This window comes from Saccopteryx bilineata, chromosome 3 (assembly GCF_036850765.1).
Source record: "Saccopteryx bilineata isolate mSacBil1 chromosome 3, mSacBil1_pri_phased_curated, whole genome shotgun sequence".
NCBI lineage: Eukaryota > Metazoa > Chordata > Mammalia > Chiroptera > Emballonuridae > Saccopteryx > Saccopteryx bilineata.
Window position 1 is genome coordinate 210,129,283 of NC_089492.1, and position 17,269 is coordinate 210,146,551.

The window sequence follows — 17,269 nt, forward strand, 5'->3', positions numbered from 1 at the left end:
TATCCACTGCACCACCACCTGGTCAGGCATGGGTGAAAGAATTTTTAATATATTTTTTCTGTATTGTTTCTATTTTTAAAAAATATTTATAAAACAGAACAGGAATCCACATACCATCATTCTGTGAATAATCAGAACACTGAAAAAATTTTATTTTTCTGGAAGGCAGTTAGTTATAAGGCCAAAAAGTGAAATATGTTGGCTATAATAAACTTGCTTTTTTGCTTCTTGTCAAAAATGCCTATTAAATTAGAAAAAATGTCTATTGTACAGTTCTTTTTCCAGTGACTCTCAAGTAATACCATGATAAAGTCTAGTTCTGACATTTGCTTTTATTATATAGTATTAAACTCATTTTATCTTCTGAAAATAAATTCATTTCCTAGTCAACAAATATTTACTGAATATTGGATATATAACATAAAAATTTCTGCCTTCATAGACCACACACAACCTAGTGGGGATACAGAGATTATGAACAAATATTTTAATTATATATGTCAGATGTTGATAGATGCAATGAAGAAAAATAAAATTGTGAAAAAGGAGGACATAAAGTGCTAAGAGGGAGAACATACAATGTTAAGTAATCTTTGAAAGCCTCACTCTGAAAATGGGGCATTTAAGCTACAAACTGAAGGAGCTTAACTAGTCACATGGTTACCTAGGAAAAAAAACCCTCCAAACTGGAAGAACAAGTGCAAAAGCCCTGGGGCAGGCAGCCTGGTTGTCATTTTTATATCAGTGAAAAGCACAGAAGCTGAAATAGAATGATCAAGAAAGAATTAATCAGAGAGGTAGAGGGGAGCCAGATCAAGTAAGGGCATGTCTGTCACTGTAAAAACTGAGTTAGGAAGCCACTGGCAAGTTAGAACACAGGAGTGACATGATCTAACTTGTGTTATCACAGGGACTGTGACTGCTTAGTTGACTTAGAAGACTGTTGAAGTGATCAGGGAGAGAGATAGCAGTGGGCAGAACAAAATGGGGATGGTAGAAGTGGTGAAAAGCGATTGGGTTCTGAATATATTTTGAAGGTACACGCTGATGGATCACATGTGGGTTATGAGAAAAAGAGGAGTCTGGTTTAACTCTACAGTTAGGACAGATATTTATGTCTCCTGGGCTTTGAATTTTCTAGGGCTATAAGGAATGAATAAGTTGCTAAGGAAAAGAAAGATTCTGTTAAGAATCTGGAACACTTCTTTCAGAACCATCTTATTCTTCATTTCAGCTAAGTGGCCTGTTTTTCTGTTCTTTTGTGTTTTGGTTTTTTTCCCACGCCTTTAGACAAACATATTTGGAAACTGGTCCAAGTTTCCAGAGGAACCACAGATTTCTAGGCTAAAGCAACCTATCCTTATTTATCCAAGGTATTTTTTGTTTTGGGGTTGTATGTTTCTTTGTTTTAATGCTGGAGAATTAATATTAACATTAATTCTTGCTGAATTTTTTTGGCTTGCAGTATTCTCTGTAATTTAGCCTTTCTCTGCCTGTGTCGTCTTTGCCATGCTCTGTCTCTTACTCCCCACCCTTATGCCACACTAGACTTCTCTCAGATTTTCCAGAAGAATAAGTTATATTTTGTTTGTTTGTGTAATTGTTTTCTGTCTCATCTCTCCTCTTCCCTTACACTAATTGGAAGCTTCATGAAGGCAAGAACTACATTTGTCTTGTTAGCATTATAGTCCCATTTATCACCATGCTGGTTTTAATAAAACTCAGTTTATTTACTAAGTTATTGAATTTATCCTTCAGTTCCTTATATCTCTTGGTTGTAATTAATTTTCTTAAAGTTTAGTCACTTTGCTCTCCCCTTCTCTCTCTTAACTTCCTCAAGTTTTTGGTTAGTTGTTTGGCTCTGGTTTGCTCTGAGAACCAATATTTTTAAGTTGTCCAAGTTCACACTTGACTACCAAGCTTCTACCCTTCTGCTTGGATAGGTTCATGTTCTTTGTGTATGTCCTCATTCAGACATGTCTACCTATTCCAGACCTACTGCCTCTCAGACACCTGCCTAAAACATTGGCTTTTCTCTGGGCCCAGTTTCACCCGTGTCTTCAACTTTCCAGAAGAAGGGTAACAAGGTCTCTCACATGCCCCAGAAACTTGTTTCTAATCCCTGTGGCACTTAGACCACCTTCCTGGGATATGAAATGTTAGAACAGGGACTTGCACACCTGTGAGGAATGACACAGTGCGTCAGCTTTCATTTCCACTGTGTTCTCCAAGGTAATGGGGAAAGGCTGACTAGTTTATCATTTCTCTGGTCATCTTTTTGACTTAGGTCAGCTCACCTCAATAGAAAATAATAATGTTATATCTTTTTATTTTCAAGTACGTCATCTTTACATAATACCTCTTTTTCAGTTTGGATTTTTATGAGTTATTTTCAGTTCCTTACATTAGATTCAGTTATTTATTTTTAACTGATTCCTCCATCAATCTATAGAGTTTTGTTCACAGGAATTCAACTGTAGTACCCTGAATGACTTTTTTGCCAATACTATTGTAACTCAGGCAGTCTTTATTTATCATACCAATAAGCTCAGTAATAAATAATATAACCATATTTCCTTTCCATTTTTCAATTTTGACATACAGGAAGCCTTGGCTCAAGCTTTTTGGATTGACATTAAGCGCATGGATGACCCAGAGTGTTACTTTAATTCTTTGCCAAAAGAGTTAGAAGTAAAAAGAGATCGGATGCTGCATTTACTTGAAAGCGTTGGCCTAACACCCATAGTTCCTGATGGAGGCTACTTTATCATTGCTGATGTGTCTTTGCTAGGTTTGTAAAGTTGTTTTTTTTTTTCAAATATATGGAAACTTACGTGTGATGTTGTATCAGAATTATGGAGAAAAGATTGGTGTCGAAGCCATATCAGAACTTTATAAAAAAATGGATTTTCACAATGTCAGTGTTTTTCTATAGTCATCTGGACTTTTAGGTCCTTAGCTTTAAATGTGACTGTTGTTACACGATTGTTGAATACTTGTTCTAGGTATTCTATTAAACATAAAATTTGCTATCATCTTGTTCTGGGGTGTAACTTAAAACAAGGTCTATGAAATGATATATGTACTCTGTTCCTTTGAGTAAATTTTTAGTTCCCTTTTTACTTCAGAAAAATCGGATTTCTAGACTATTGATGTCATCAAGGATTACTTGCCACTTTAGAACATACTGAAATGAAATAAAGAGAATAATATGTTTTGAGGGTCCACTACATACCTAGCTCTTTCAAAGACTATTTTGAAGTAAACATTGTTAGCTCCATTTTTAAAGATATGAAGACTTAAAAGTTAAATAACTTGCCTGAAATGAAGCCAGATTCCAAATAATTATTTCCAAAAAGCAGTGGTTCTTTATATTACTTGAAGCTGTTATATGTAATTCTGATACACCATACAAATCTTCAGTTAGAAGCATGATAATATTTTACATATACCTTATTTTTCTTAAAAAAAATAGTAAATTGAAAAGCATAATTTATTCAGACAGAAATTATAGCCATTCTAAATAGTTATAAATGCTTAAAGGTTTTATTACAGTGAAGCTATATGCCACTGAACTTGAAAGCCTTTTGTATATACTAAATTTTATAAATCTGGAAAATGTAGATTTTATAATTAAACCATGATTATTATATTTCTTAATTTGTTGTGAAAGAAGCAGAGGCCATGGTGACCAGACAGTCTTGCTTTCTTGTTGCCAAAGAGCTGTATATGCGAGGCTCCTAAGCTTCATTTTTATTTAAAGCCGTTTAAGATGTTGTTTTGTATACTCTTAGGTTTGGAAATCACTTTTTCTATATTGAGTCTAAATGTGCAGTTCATTTCATGAAATGATGAAAAGAAATAGCACTATTTTCATTACTTGTTATCTGCTCCCTGAAAGAATTTGAGCTCATATTAAAAGTCTTTTATGCAATAATATATAAATAGAAATGATTATTTATAATAGAAAATCTTTGTTACATTGGAGGGGGAGGAAGCAGATGTTTCAGTCACCCAGGTTCATTGACTATTGTAATTAGCATTACCTTGAAACCAAACTTCATAGCAGCAAAAGCAAAGAGAAAAATGGATTTAGTTACATAACTGTTGAGTAAAAAGAAACTTAACCACTCTTTAGATAAGAGTAATTCTTTCCTGGAACCAAACTTTCCTAGATGGTAAATTCTAAGAATTTATCACATTGTGACATTAAACATCAAAAGCACAATGATGCAACTTTTGTTTAGATTATAGCTTTACGCTCTCAGATAGTCTCCCATTCTATCTTTAGTCAGTTTATCTTGCATGTGATACTAGTTTAAGTCTTAGATCTTGAACTAGTGTGGTTGTAATAAGAACAAAATGGATTTTGATTAGAAATCCATTTGTAATGGTGGGAAAGAGAGAATTCCCTTTTTTATCATACTTCATAGTGGGGGAAAAATGTAAAATCTCTAAGACTCCTCTACGTATGAAGACAAGTTCATTTTATTTTACTCTTTCATCTGTTCAGATTAATTGGAATGTAAAAATTCTTCCATCTACTAGAGGTTGGTCCTGCCATTTGCTAAATCAAAAGCAAACAACCAAACTCATTAGATAAGAGCTTAAAAATAATAATAAACCATTAAACTCATGAACCTAGTAATTACTTCCTTTTAAAATTCATAGTAATGGCTAATGGAAAATATATTTTGAGCACTTAGGATATAGTAGGTATGATGCTTTACAAATGTCACATTCTCACTAAAGCCCTATCAGTTTGGTGCTAGTATATCCTCACTGATAGGTGAGAAAGATGAAATAGAGAATCAAGAGACTTACTGAAGTTAACGAATAAGTAGTAAACTGGGCTCTGAACCCAGAGATCTAGTTCTATCCCGGGAACTTACCTTTTTTCTGCCATACTAAGCAACTTCCTAGAACAGTGAACTTCATCCTAGAACTAATAAGGAAAACATTTGATTGGAAGACAAGATGACAAATAAGAGATTATTACAGTTATTTTAGGAAATAATAAAGTCCAAAATTATTGAAGGATAGTGGAAACACAGCAACCAACTTGATTTTCATAGGTTACTTAAATACCCTAATGCTGTTATAATACAGTTCAAACTTTGAGGATCTCTGACTCAAGTATTCAAAAGGAATAGATTCTAACTATTTTATAACTATAAATCTTTAGAATTGTATTTATTCCCTTCTCTTCTTTTAAGTACCATGGCAGTAAATTCTTCCTTTCTAAGCTTTATAAGAATACATGAGTAGTACTGCCCTGGCTGGATACTCAGTTGGTTAGAGCGTAGTCCCAAAGCACAGAGGTTGCCGGTTTGATCCCTGGTCTGGGCACATACAGAAACAGATTGATATTTCTGTTTTTCTCTCTCCCCCCCCTTCTTCTCTCTAAAATCAATCAAACAAACTTTTTTTAAAAAAAGAGTAATACAGGCCTGACCTGTGGTGGCACAGTGGATAAAGCGTCGACCTGGAAATGCTGATGTCGCCGGTTCGAAACCCTGGGCTTGCCTGGTCAAGGCACATATGGGAGTTGATGCTTCCTGCTCCTCCCCTCTTCTCTCTCTCTCTCTTCATTCTAAAATGAATAAAAAATTTAAAAAAAAAGAGTAATACAGCTAGTGTCAGTTACAGTTACTTAATAGCCTCCTTTTCTTCCTTCTATTGCTGTAGGTAATCACTCCTTTCTCTAGGTTACCTATAAATACAGTACTATTGTATACTTGTCACATGGAGTTTTCACATAATTTACAGTTAGACTCTACCTTTTCAAAGTAATTGTTTTTGTTAGAGCCAAACCTGAATTAAGGTCACATACATATATATATACTGTGTGAATGAAATTCTTGAAATAGTAATTTAACTTCCTTATCTATAAAGTGAATATTATACCTACCTTTTAGAATTGTAGGACAAAGAAGAGAATCATGTAACATGCTTAGCAAATAGTAAGTACTCAATACTGTAAATGGTAGCATGTTATTAGCATTATTATATGAAATTGTTACATCCTTAAAGCACAGGGGAGACTGGAAATAAAATTCTTTAAGTAAAAACATTTTAAGGTTTCTTTATAAGTGAAATTTTCTTTAATGTCAAGGTTTTTACACCATTAATTTGAAAAGACTCAGTAATATTTACTGAATAAAAGAAGATAATCTGTTTTAAGCTATAAATTGTAAATTTTCATTGATTACAGTAACCATTAATGTTAGTAGCTTTGAGCCATTCCAAAAGATCTAATAGTATAATCCAGTAAAAGTGAAACCATGTGAAATATAGATTGCTGAAGCTGAATGGCAGGGAAATATCTAGCCCGGACCTTAAAGCACAATTGGAGCAAGAGACAAGAATAGGAATACATATTTGAAGATTTTTTTCAAGTTTAACATTTTTGAAAAGCATAATATATGGAAGACAGAGGTAAACAATAAGGATTTCACTTGGAAGTTTTACACAGACACTTTCCCTTTATAAATAATGAGTAGTATTAATTTACTCATTCAACAAATATGCTTTTGTTACTTATGTGCTAGACACTGACCTAGAATTTGGGGATAATGATAGAATGCAATACAGACACTTTACCTTTGAGGATGACATTTTGGAAATAGAAGTATTACTGATGAATACTCTATAAAGTTAGATGTCATTTCCTTAATAATGATCATAGAGTCTTATATATTATTTCTAGATGGAAAGGCCCTTTCCTCCACTCTTCCAGTGCTAAGAGGTCTTCCAGTGATAAGATTTGTATTTACTGTCTTAGAGTTATCGGTAAAGCTTATCTGTGATGTCTCACATCCCACTATACCATGTGTAGTATGACACTCCAGCAGATTTTGTGATATTTTCTAAGAAACTTTTAAATCTTTACAAACTTAAATGAAATACATATTATAATTTTCATTGTTTTAGATGCAGACCTCTCTGATATGAAGAATAGCAATGAATCGTATGACTATAAATTTGTGAAATGGATGACTAAAAATAAGGTAATGGCTATTGGCCTTTGCAATATTGTGCAGTAATTAATGAAGGAGACCTGCTGACTTGCATTGAATAATGTTATTTGCAGTTTTGTTACATCAGTGGTTCTCAACCTGTGGGTCACGACCCCAGCGGGGTCGCCTAAAGACATCGGAAAATACATAATGCATATCAGGTATTTATATTCCAAATCATAACGTAGCAAAATTACAGTTATGAAGTAGCCACCAAAGTTATTTTTTGATTTGGGGTCACCGCAACATGAGGAACTGTATTGCGGGTCACGGCATTAGAAAGGTTGAGAACCACTGTGTTACATGATCGTCCACTAGTGACTATATAGAGAGGATTTTTAAATCTTTTTTGTTTTGTTTTTGGAAATCATTGTGAATACTTAGAAGTATCCATTTTTTCTAATGTTTATAGTGTTAAAATTAATATTCGAATGGTGCGTAGTTTTCTTATTTTTCCTTCCTATTTATTTTTTAGAAACTGTCAGCCATCCCAGTTTCAGCATTCTGTGACAAAAAGACCAAATTACAATTTGAGAAGTTTGTACGATTTTGCTTCATTAAAGTAAGTTTTCTGTCCTGCTAGAAAACACGCTTATAATGTTCTTCCTTCTTATTTATAAATCACCATTTTTTCTGTTGCTAGACATGATGCACTTATAAGTAGTTTTTAAATTTTATCTTGTTGCTGTGAAATTAACTGCCTACCAGAACAAGTGTTTAGTTTATAACATAATCAGACTTCTTACCATGTTATGTAACATTACAGTGTCTAGCATGAAATAAAAAATGACTAGATGTGTGAAGATATAAGAAACTGTGACCCTTAATAAAGGGAAAAAAGCAGTCAATAGAAACAGATCTCAGATTAACCCAGATATAGAAATGAGCAGACAAGGACTTTAAAGAAGATATTATGAGTATGTTCAAGAAGTTAAAGGAAAAAAATATGGTCATAATCAGTGGACAGATTAAAACTGTTTTTAAAAGAAGCAAGTGGAGCCTGACCTGGTTGGTGGCACAGTAGATAGAGCGTTGGACTGGGACACGGAAGACCCGGGTTCGAAACCTAAGGTTGCCGATTTGAAGCATAAGCTCCTCTGGTTTGAGCAAGGCTCACCAGCTTGAGCCCAAAATCACTGGCTTAAGCAAGGGATCATTCGGTCTGCTGTTGCGTCCTTCCCCCCACCCCCATCAAGGCACATATGAGAAAGCAATCAATGAACAGTTAAGGTGCTGCAATGAAGAATTGATGCTTCTCATCTCTCTACTTTCGTGTCTGTCCCTCTCTCTGTGTCTCTCTGTCTCTGTCACACACACACACACACACACACACACACACACACGAAACAAGTGGAAATTCAAGAACTGAAAGATGGTGTCTGATATGAAAATGTTTGTGGCTTAACACACAGAGCATTGAGGATGACAGGATAAAAGGGTCCATTTGAATACAGATCTATAGAAATTATCTAATCCGAAGAACAGAGAGAAAAAATTATTTTTGAAAAATAAACAGAGCCGCAGATCAGTGACTCAATATCAACTGAAAATATACATGGAATTGGAGTACCAAAAAAAAAAAAAAGGAATAGAAAATATAGCAGAAAAATATTTTAAGGAATAGCCAAAATTTCCCCAGATTTGGTATAGTGCAGCATATAGATCTAAAAGTTCAGTGATCCACTACAGCAGTGGTCCCCAACCTTTTTTGGGCCACAGATTGGTTTAATGTTAGAAAATATTTTCACGGACCAGCGTTTAAGGTGGGACGGATAAATGCACAAAATAAAATTATGCAACCAGCATAAAAACTGTGGTATTTTTAAATATAATTGTTGAACTTACGAGACAAGCATCAAGAGTGAGTCTTAGATGGATGTAACAGAGGGAATCTGGTCATATTTAAAAAATAAAATTAAAATTAAATTAAGTTCAGACTTAAATATAAATAAAACAGAAATAATGTAAGTTATTTATTCTTTCTCTGCGGACCGGTACCAAATGGCCCACGGACCAGTACTGGTCCGCAGCCCAGGGGTTGGGAACCACTGGGATAGAGCGTTGGACTGAGACTCAGAGAACCCAGGTTTGAAACCTCAAGGTCACTAGCTTGAGTACGGGCTCACCAGCTTGAGCTCAGGGCCACTGGGTTGAGTGTGGTATCATAGCATGACCCCTGGTTGCTGGCTTGAGCCCAAAAGTCACCGACTTGAAGCCCGAGGTCACTGGCTTGAGCACAAGGTCACTGGCTTGAGCAAAGGGTCACTCAGTCTGCTGGAGCCCCCCAGTCAAGCCACATATGAGAAAGCAGTCAATGAAAACTAAGGTGCCACAGTGAAGAATTAATGCTTTTCATCTCTCTCCCTTTCTGTCTGTCTGTCCCTATCTGTCCCTCTCTCTGTCTCTGTCACACAAAAAAAAGAGTACAAACGTTTCAGGTAAACATCTCTATAGCATTTGAACTGTTGATTATATTAAGTGCCCTTTACCCAAAGTCAAATAATTTTCCATCACCGTATATTTGTCCCTCTTTACTCCCCTCCCTCCCAACCCCCATACCCCCAACTTATATATTAATTTGATTGTTTTTCTCTGAAGTCTGCCTTTGCATTTGTACTTTGAAACTTCTTTACTTGAGATCAGCTATCCACACTAGGATGAATCTGGAAGCTATTATGCTAAGTGAATAAGTCAGTCAGAGAAAGATAAATACCACATGATTTCACTTATATGTGGACCTAAAGGAAATATAAATGAACAAACAAAACAGAAATAGACTCATAAACACAGAGAACAGACTGCTGGTTGTCGGGGGTGGGGGATGGAGGAATAGGGTGAAAAAGGTAAAGGGATTGAGGAGTACAGATTGGTGGTTACAAAATAGTCACGGGGATATAAAGTACAGCATAGCAAATGCAGTCATTAACATTGTAACAACTATGTATGGTACCAGGTGGGTACTGGAAATACAGAGGGAAGCACTTTGTAAAGTAGGATTGTCCAACCACTGCGCTAATACAACACCTGAAACTAATACAAGATAATATTGAATATAAAGTGTAATTGAGAAAACATCATGTTTTTAATTTAAAAAAAGAAAAATAGTAGGTTTCTTTCATGTTAGGGTTGTAGCAATAAAGTGCCCAGAACTGGCAGCCAGCACCACAAAACAAAATGAAGTAGTGATTGGCGTCACACTTCTCTAGTTTCCCTACTATTGAATTATTGTGAAATTCATTCACTTTTCCAGCCAGATAGCAGTGACATATAGCATTATAGTAATCGATTTGTTTGTTCTGGCTGGGTGGTTCAGTAAATAAAGCACTGACCAGGCACACCAGAGGCGGCATGTTCAACCCCCAGTCTGGGCATGTATGAGAATCAATCAATGAGTACACAACTGAATGTAACAACTAAGTGAAACAATGAGTTGCTGCTCTTCTCTCTCTCTCAAATCAATGGGGAAACTTTTTTTTAACATTTATAAAAATAATAATTGGTTTGTTTGATATCCTACTGGGCTCTTTAAAAAGTTTGGACCTATGGACTGGGCCACCAAAGCGAGGAAAAAGTACTGCAGACATTAATTACCAGGTTTTGTCCATGACCCTGCTGGGCTAATAAATAGGCAAGCCTTACAGTGATTCAGTTTACTGGGAAGACATGCCCCCTGATGAATGCTCAGGGGCTTTGTCGTCACTGCGGAGGAATGGACAGGCTAGAACTCAGCTGAGTGCAGCTCAAGTTACCAGGAACTTGGTTCCCAAATCACTGCATGGCTCATCCTGATAAACTGACTTTGATCTATTTTTTGTTTTTATATCTTCACTTCATCTTGAATTCATTTTGCTATGTAATGATGATCATTTCATTTATCTACAGAAAGACAGTACACTAGATGCTGCTGAAGAAATCATCAAGGCATGGAACAGACAGACATCTTGATAAATACAAAATGCTTTAATGTTTCTGTTAGATGGCCTAGCATGGAATTGTTATTAGGAATGTCACTCACTGGATATTGCAAAACAAGTGCTTCAGTACAAATGAAATTTAAAGAAATATTTTCATTGTTTTTTCAAATAAGCTAATAGCTAACAATAGTCAGGAGATCTGTTTTTGTTTTTCAGTTGAAATATATTAAAACAACTTCCAATACCATGTTTTGAGAGTCAATATAGCATTCTGGTAAGAACTGAGATGGTGGTTTTTGCTTAACCTCTCTATGCTTCAGTTTCTTCATCATAAAAGGGGCATAAAAATAGCACCTACTTAAGAAGAAGTGTGTGAGTTGTGTGTGAGGATGAAATGGACTTAATTAAGTATGTAAAGCCTGGCAAACAAACTGTCAACCAATGTTAACCAATTTTACTTCTTCACCACCACATAAAAACTCTTAACCAGTTACAGCCCTCAACTTCATATTTTTGCTTTATCTCCCCACCTGTAGTTTTTCCCCTTCATTTACTGATGGCTTTGAACTTTGCTCACAGTTTTGTCTCTACCCAAGTACTGCCATTATCTGGGAGAGCTTCAAGGTCCACATGGACAACATAGGCTATGGTACTTTGACCTCCTCATCTCTGGTAATGTTCACTTCCACTTCAGCTACCCACTCCTTAGCCACACTTTGAATCTTTCATCATTCCAGACTGTTCCACCGTTGATATAATAAATTAGTCATCTCGCATTGTAGCCACCTATCCTTACAGTATTATTCTTTTATCTACCTCTCTCTCTCCTCTTCTTGCTCCTTCTTTAAAAATGTTACTTCTTTAAACTCAATATCATTTCAAATCTATAAATCTATTATTTCTCAAAAAAAAAAATGATCCATGCCCTTCTTACATCATAATCAACCAGAATCCCTGTTGGAAATAGATTCTATTCTTCACCTCAGACCTACTGAATAATTATTTCAGAATCTGGCCATTTACAAGTGATTCTTACCAAAGCTTCATAATCATTGCCATGGTCCATAGAACGTTCTGTTTTATTCAGATCAGTCCCCTTATATCCCTTCATCATCCAACTTAAATTTCATCATCCATGACGTGGGCTGCTGAGAGCACTACTGTAGTAATACACGATTGGGCCAGTCCTAACAACCATGAATTGCACACCATTGACCTTAACTAGATAGACTTAACTTGTCTATATATAATCTGCTAATGAGCTTTCTCTACCTTTTACTATAGCAGCAATTTCTAATACTCTCCCCTTCTCCACAATAAAAATATCCAACTTTTTTTATTCTCATACGTTAAAGCTCACCACCACCAGAGCAGTTAAGTGATTTCATCTCCCACTTCTGTGAAAAACAAAATTTTAAAAAACAGAAGCAGCCTGACCAGGTGGTGGCGCAGTGGATAGAGCATCGGACTGGGATGCGGTGGACCCAGGTTCGAGACCCCGAGGTCACCAGCTTGAGTGTGGGCTCATCTGGCTTGAGCAAAAAAAAAAAAAGCTCACCAGCTTGGACCCAAGGTTGCTGGCTCAAGCAAGGGATTACTCGGTCTGCTGAAGGCCTGCGGTCAAGGCACATATGAGAAAGCAATCAATGAACAACTAAGGTGTCGCAACAAAAAACTGATGATTGATGCTTCTCATCTCTCTCTGTTCCTGTCTGTCTGTCCCTATCTATCCCTCTCTCTAACTCTATCTCTGTCCCTGTATAAAAAAATAAAATAACCCGGGTTCGATTCCCGGCCAGGGCACACAGGAGAAGCGTCCATTTGCTTCTCCACCCCTCCGCCGCGCTTTCCTCTCTGTCTCTCTCGTCCCCTCCCGCAGCCAAGGCTCCATTGGAGCAAAGATGGCCCAGGCGCTGGGGATGGCTCTGTGGCCTCTGCCTCAGGCGCTAGAGTGGCTCTGGTCGCAACATGGCGACGCCCAGGATGGGCAGAGCATCGCCCCCTGGTGGGCAGAGTGTCGCCCCATGGTGGGCGTGCCGGGTGGATCCCGGTCGGGCGCATGCAGGAGTCTGTCTGACTGTCTCTCCCTGTTTCCAGCTTCAGAAAAATGGAAAATAAAATAAAATAAATTTTAAAAAACAGAAGCAACCAGACCAGCAATCTCAACAGGGATTCTACAAAAGAACCTGTGATATGTGCAATAGCATCCATCCTTTCTTCATTTCCTTCTGGGGATTGGTATAGATTGGGGAAGCTTGGTGGTTAAACGTACCAGACTCAGCCATCCAGAAGGAGACCCAGGACCTCAAGAGCCAACTATTCCATAGCAGTAAAAATCCCATGTAAAATTTTTAATTTAGCCTCTGATAAAATCTTCACTGCTTGGTCCCTTAGACTTGTCCAATGCTAAGTCCACCCCCTGAGCTCTGGATCCCGTTTCTTCTCACAGTCTGGGGGGCCTGGTTCAGTCCAGTCTCTTGAGCCTCTGTTGGCTCCCATCCTCAGCAGTGAGACAGGTTTACATCATCCTCATCTTAGAAAATTCTTTCCCTGATTCTGTCTGCCACCCTATTGTCTGTTCCTCTTCAGGGCAAAATTTTTCTGTCCTTTTTCCCCTCCCTCCCTTTCTCCCTCCTGTTTATTCAAGTTCCTCCCTTGAATAAACAGGCATTGAACTGTTTATTATACTATTTGCCAGGCACTATTCTAGGAACTGTATACACCCTTAGGCTCTGTCAGTGAAAAAATAAAGATCTCTGTTTCCTAGGGTTTCTGTCCAGGGGACAGAGTAGTAGGTATTAGGTTAAAGAAGTAACAGGGCTTCCAGGACTAGCATAAGGATAAGGGTTTAATCCAGAGATTCAGGGTGCCATCCCATTCATACTTTTATAAAATATATAAGATAATATTTTTTGCAGGCAGTGTTCTATAATATCATGACTATTGAAGTCTCACATGCCCTAACTCTGGGGTTCTAGAATTTCTGTGCCCACTGGAGTTAGGGCTTCTTCACATGTTTTGGTCCAACTGTCAGGCATACTACTGGTCCATAGGGAATTCCATGTCTGGGTCCTTGAGGTTCTTGCATCTTTTCAAAGGTTCCCTCTGGCTGCTATGTAGAGGATAAACTGTAGGGGCAGCAAAGATCAAGGTATATATACGTATTACAGTAATTCAGGTAAAAAGATCAAGTAGTGGCAGTGGATGGGTAAGGAATAGATCTGGATGTACTTTGAAGGCAGAACCAACAGAATTTGTTAACAAGTTATAAGGGGAATGAGTTGAGAGTCTGTGGCACATCTGTGATAGTTAAAGACTTGAGCCTGGGTAAGAGCACCAGATATGAAGTCTTGAGTTTTCCTCATGTAATGATTCCACTTCCACACACAGATAAACACACTCTCCTCGCTTACCCTCAGTCCTCTACAATCTGATTCCACATGCAATGTTGTTCTAAATTCTCTAATCATTTCCATGTTCCTAGATTTTAAAGAAACTTCTCAATCCCATCTGACTTTACCTCTTTGTGTTTACCACTGCCATCCACTATGGCCTTCTTAAACCCAGTCCTTTCCTGTTCCTGTGAATTGTCTCCCATCTCTCTGGGTGCTCCTTTTGGTTTCCTTTACCTGTTTCTTAATATTGGGATTTCGTTATATATATAAGTTCAAAACATATATGTTTCGTTTTATATATATATATAATCTCCAACACTACATTTGTCATCCCATGTGGACATTTCATAGGCGAACCTTATCTAGCCTTGTCTCCTCGCCTCGGTGAGTGGTGGTGCCACCAATCCAGTTGCTCAGGTCAGGAAATGTACAAGTCATTCTTATCTTTTCTCCCCACATCCTACATATCTAAATATCCTAAATATTTATCCAAAATATCTCTTAAATCAATTACTTCTCTCTGCCCGCCCCAACTGCCACTGCTTTGGTACCGATCAATATTTTTTTCCAGCTAGATTACTAGTTAACGTCCTAACAGTTCTCCCTGCCTTGCTCATTCTAATCTACTCTCCTTATAGACCAAATGAGCTTCCTAAATTGTGATATGGTCATGTTACATGTATTACTTAAGAATATTCACATTATAGGCCCTGCCCAGGTAGCTCGGAGTATTGTTCTGATACATCAAGGTTGCAGGTTTGCTCCCCAGTTAGGACACATACAAGAATCAACCAATGAATGCATGAATAAGAGGAACAACAAATCTCTCTTTTTCTAACTCCTATCCTCTTTTTCTAAAAATCAATTAAAAATAAAAAGGAATACTATATTCACATTGTAGATTACAGAAAGCCTAACCCATATGGGTGTAAATTAAATAAAAGAATTGTCTATCTCAACTGAACACTACAGAAGTACAATAGTTAGTTTCATTAACAGTTTGATGCTAGACTCATGTCAATAGGCTTCATATAGCATTTCTGTCTTTGTGTCAGCTTCATTATGTTAGCAGCATGGCGGCAGTGTTTCTAAGCATTGAATGGTAACACTAGCAAATCTAGCAAAAGAGGACACTTCACTCTCTGAAGCTACTGCAAATGGTATGTGTGTCTTCCTGGCCCATTCCTGAGCTACTTGCTATGGCCAAGGAGGTTGGTTATGTCAAATCTGTTTGTTTTTTTTTAATTGCTTTTAGCCAGAGAGGAAGGGGGGAGGGGGGGAGAGAGAGAGAGAAGAAAGAACATCAGTCTGTTCCTGTGTGCCCTGACTGCAGATCAAACTGGCAACCTCTGTGCTTTGGGACAGTACTCCAACCAATGGAGCTATCTGGCCAGGGCAAGGTTGGATATGTTAAATAACTGATGCCAACCCAATGTCAACTCACACTAACTACAATGGTTGAAAGAAGAGACAGAATTAAAAAGAGAGGACGCCTGACCTGTGGTGGTGCAGTGGATAAAGCGTCGACCTGGAAATGCTGAGGTCGCTGGTTCGAAACCCTGGGCTTGCCTGGTCAAGGCACATATGGGAGTTGATGCTTCCAGCTCCTCCCCCTTTCTCTCTCTCTGTCTTTCCTCTCTCTCTCTCTCTCTCTCTCTCTCTCTCTCTGTCCCTGTCTCTCCCTCTCCTCTCTAAAATGACTAAATAAAAAATTTAAAAATAATAATAATAAAAAGAAGAGAGGAAATGGATGAGCAAACATCTTAAGTGACTTTTAAAGCCCTATAATTACTCTCCATCACTCTTAACATAAAGGGTAGTTTGCTCATCAGGGTTTGCAATGCCCTACATGACAGGGCCTCTCTTCTCCAGTCTCACCTTTCCCAGGTATTTTTTTCCTACTTAGTTATGGTCATACAGAACTTATTTCATTTTCTCACTGAGCCTTTTTGTTCTGTCTTTTAGCACATGTCATTTTCTGATATTCATGCATGCTTTATTTAGGTTGTATATTAGTGGTGTTTAATTGTATGTGTCAGCTGGGCCTACATGTCCAGATATGTGATCAAACATTTTTCTGGATGTTCCTGTAAAGGTATATTTTATGAGATTTGTGTATGAATGGGTGAACTTTTAGTAAAGAAAATTGCCCTTCATAAGGTGAGTGGGACTTAATCCAGTCACTCGCAGGCCTTGATGGAACAAAAGACCAACCTGTCATGAGCAAGAGGGAATTCTCCCAGCAGACTGACTTCAGACTTGAACTCCAACAGTGTCTCTTCCTGGGTCTCTAGCCTGCAGGCCCACCCTGCACATTTTGGACTTCCCAGCCTCTGTAATCATGTGAGCCAATTTCTTAAAATAAATATCTTTCTGTATACAGGAGCATACTGTTGGTTGTGTTTTTCTGAAGAGTTTTCACTACTGCAGGTAGACTAGCGAAAAGGATGAAGATAACTTATCTAAAAATTCCCAAAGTTATGGAAGAAGTCATTCTATGACATTATACTGAACAATAATGAGACCTGGACTTCACACAGTAACAAAGAATTTTTTAAGACATTTAATGGAAGATAGGGAGTAAGGCAAACACTGGTTTGGCTATCCAAGAACCGATAATATCCACCTTCTCCTTTGACTACTGCTACAGAAGCTAAAAGCCAAAGGACCCAATTTCTCAGCTTCCCTTCCAACTAGTCAGAATGCTGGAGAAGAGCTTCCTTAAAAAAAGAAAAAGATAAAAGACAACCTTACTCTGAAACTTTTTTGTCTTTTTTGCCCTCCTCACCTTTCCACCTTCTTCCTACCTGTAACACAGAAGTGAGGTCTGGAGATGCAGCAGCCATCTTGCATTACACAGAGCAACTGGAATGAGAACAAAGGCCTGCATAATAAGGATGGCAGAGCTGAAAGATGGGAAGAGACTGAGACTCTGGTAGCA

The 17,269-nt window shown here is 37.5% G+C and overlaps 1 protein-coding gene across 5 annotated transcripts in view; it reads left to right on the plus strand.

Annotated features, from left to right (window-relative positions):
• KYAT3 (kynurenine aminotransferase 3) overlaps positions 1–16,713 on the plus strand; it is a 68,906-nt gene extending 52,193 nt beyond the window's left edge. For all 5 annotated transcript variants that reach the window (XM_066268718.1, XM_066268720.1, XM_066268719.1 and 2 more), the window contains 4 exons: positions 2,605–2,791; positions 6,934–7,010; positions 7,495–7,581; positions 10,902–16,713. In XM_066268718.1, the coding sequence (XP_066124815.1) occupies positions 2,605–2,791; positions 6,934–7,010; positions 7,495–7,581; positions 10,902–10,964 (414 nt within the window). In that variant the 3' untranslated portion in view covers positions 10,965–16,713. The remainder of the gene's footprint in view (positions 1–2,604; positions 2,792–6,933; positions 7,011–7,494; positions 7,582–10,901) is intronic.
• The last annotated feature ends 556 nt before the right edge of the window (positions 16,714–17,269 follow it).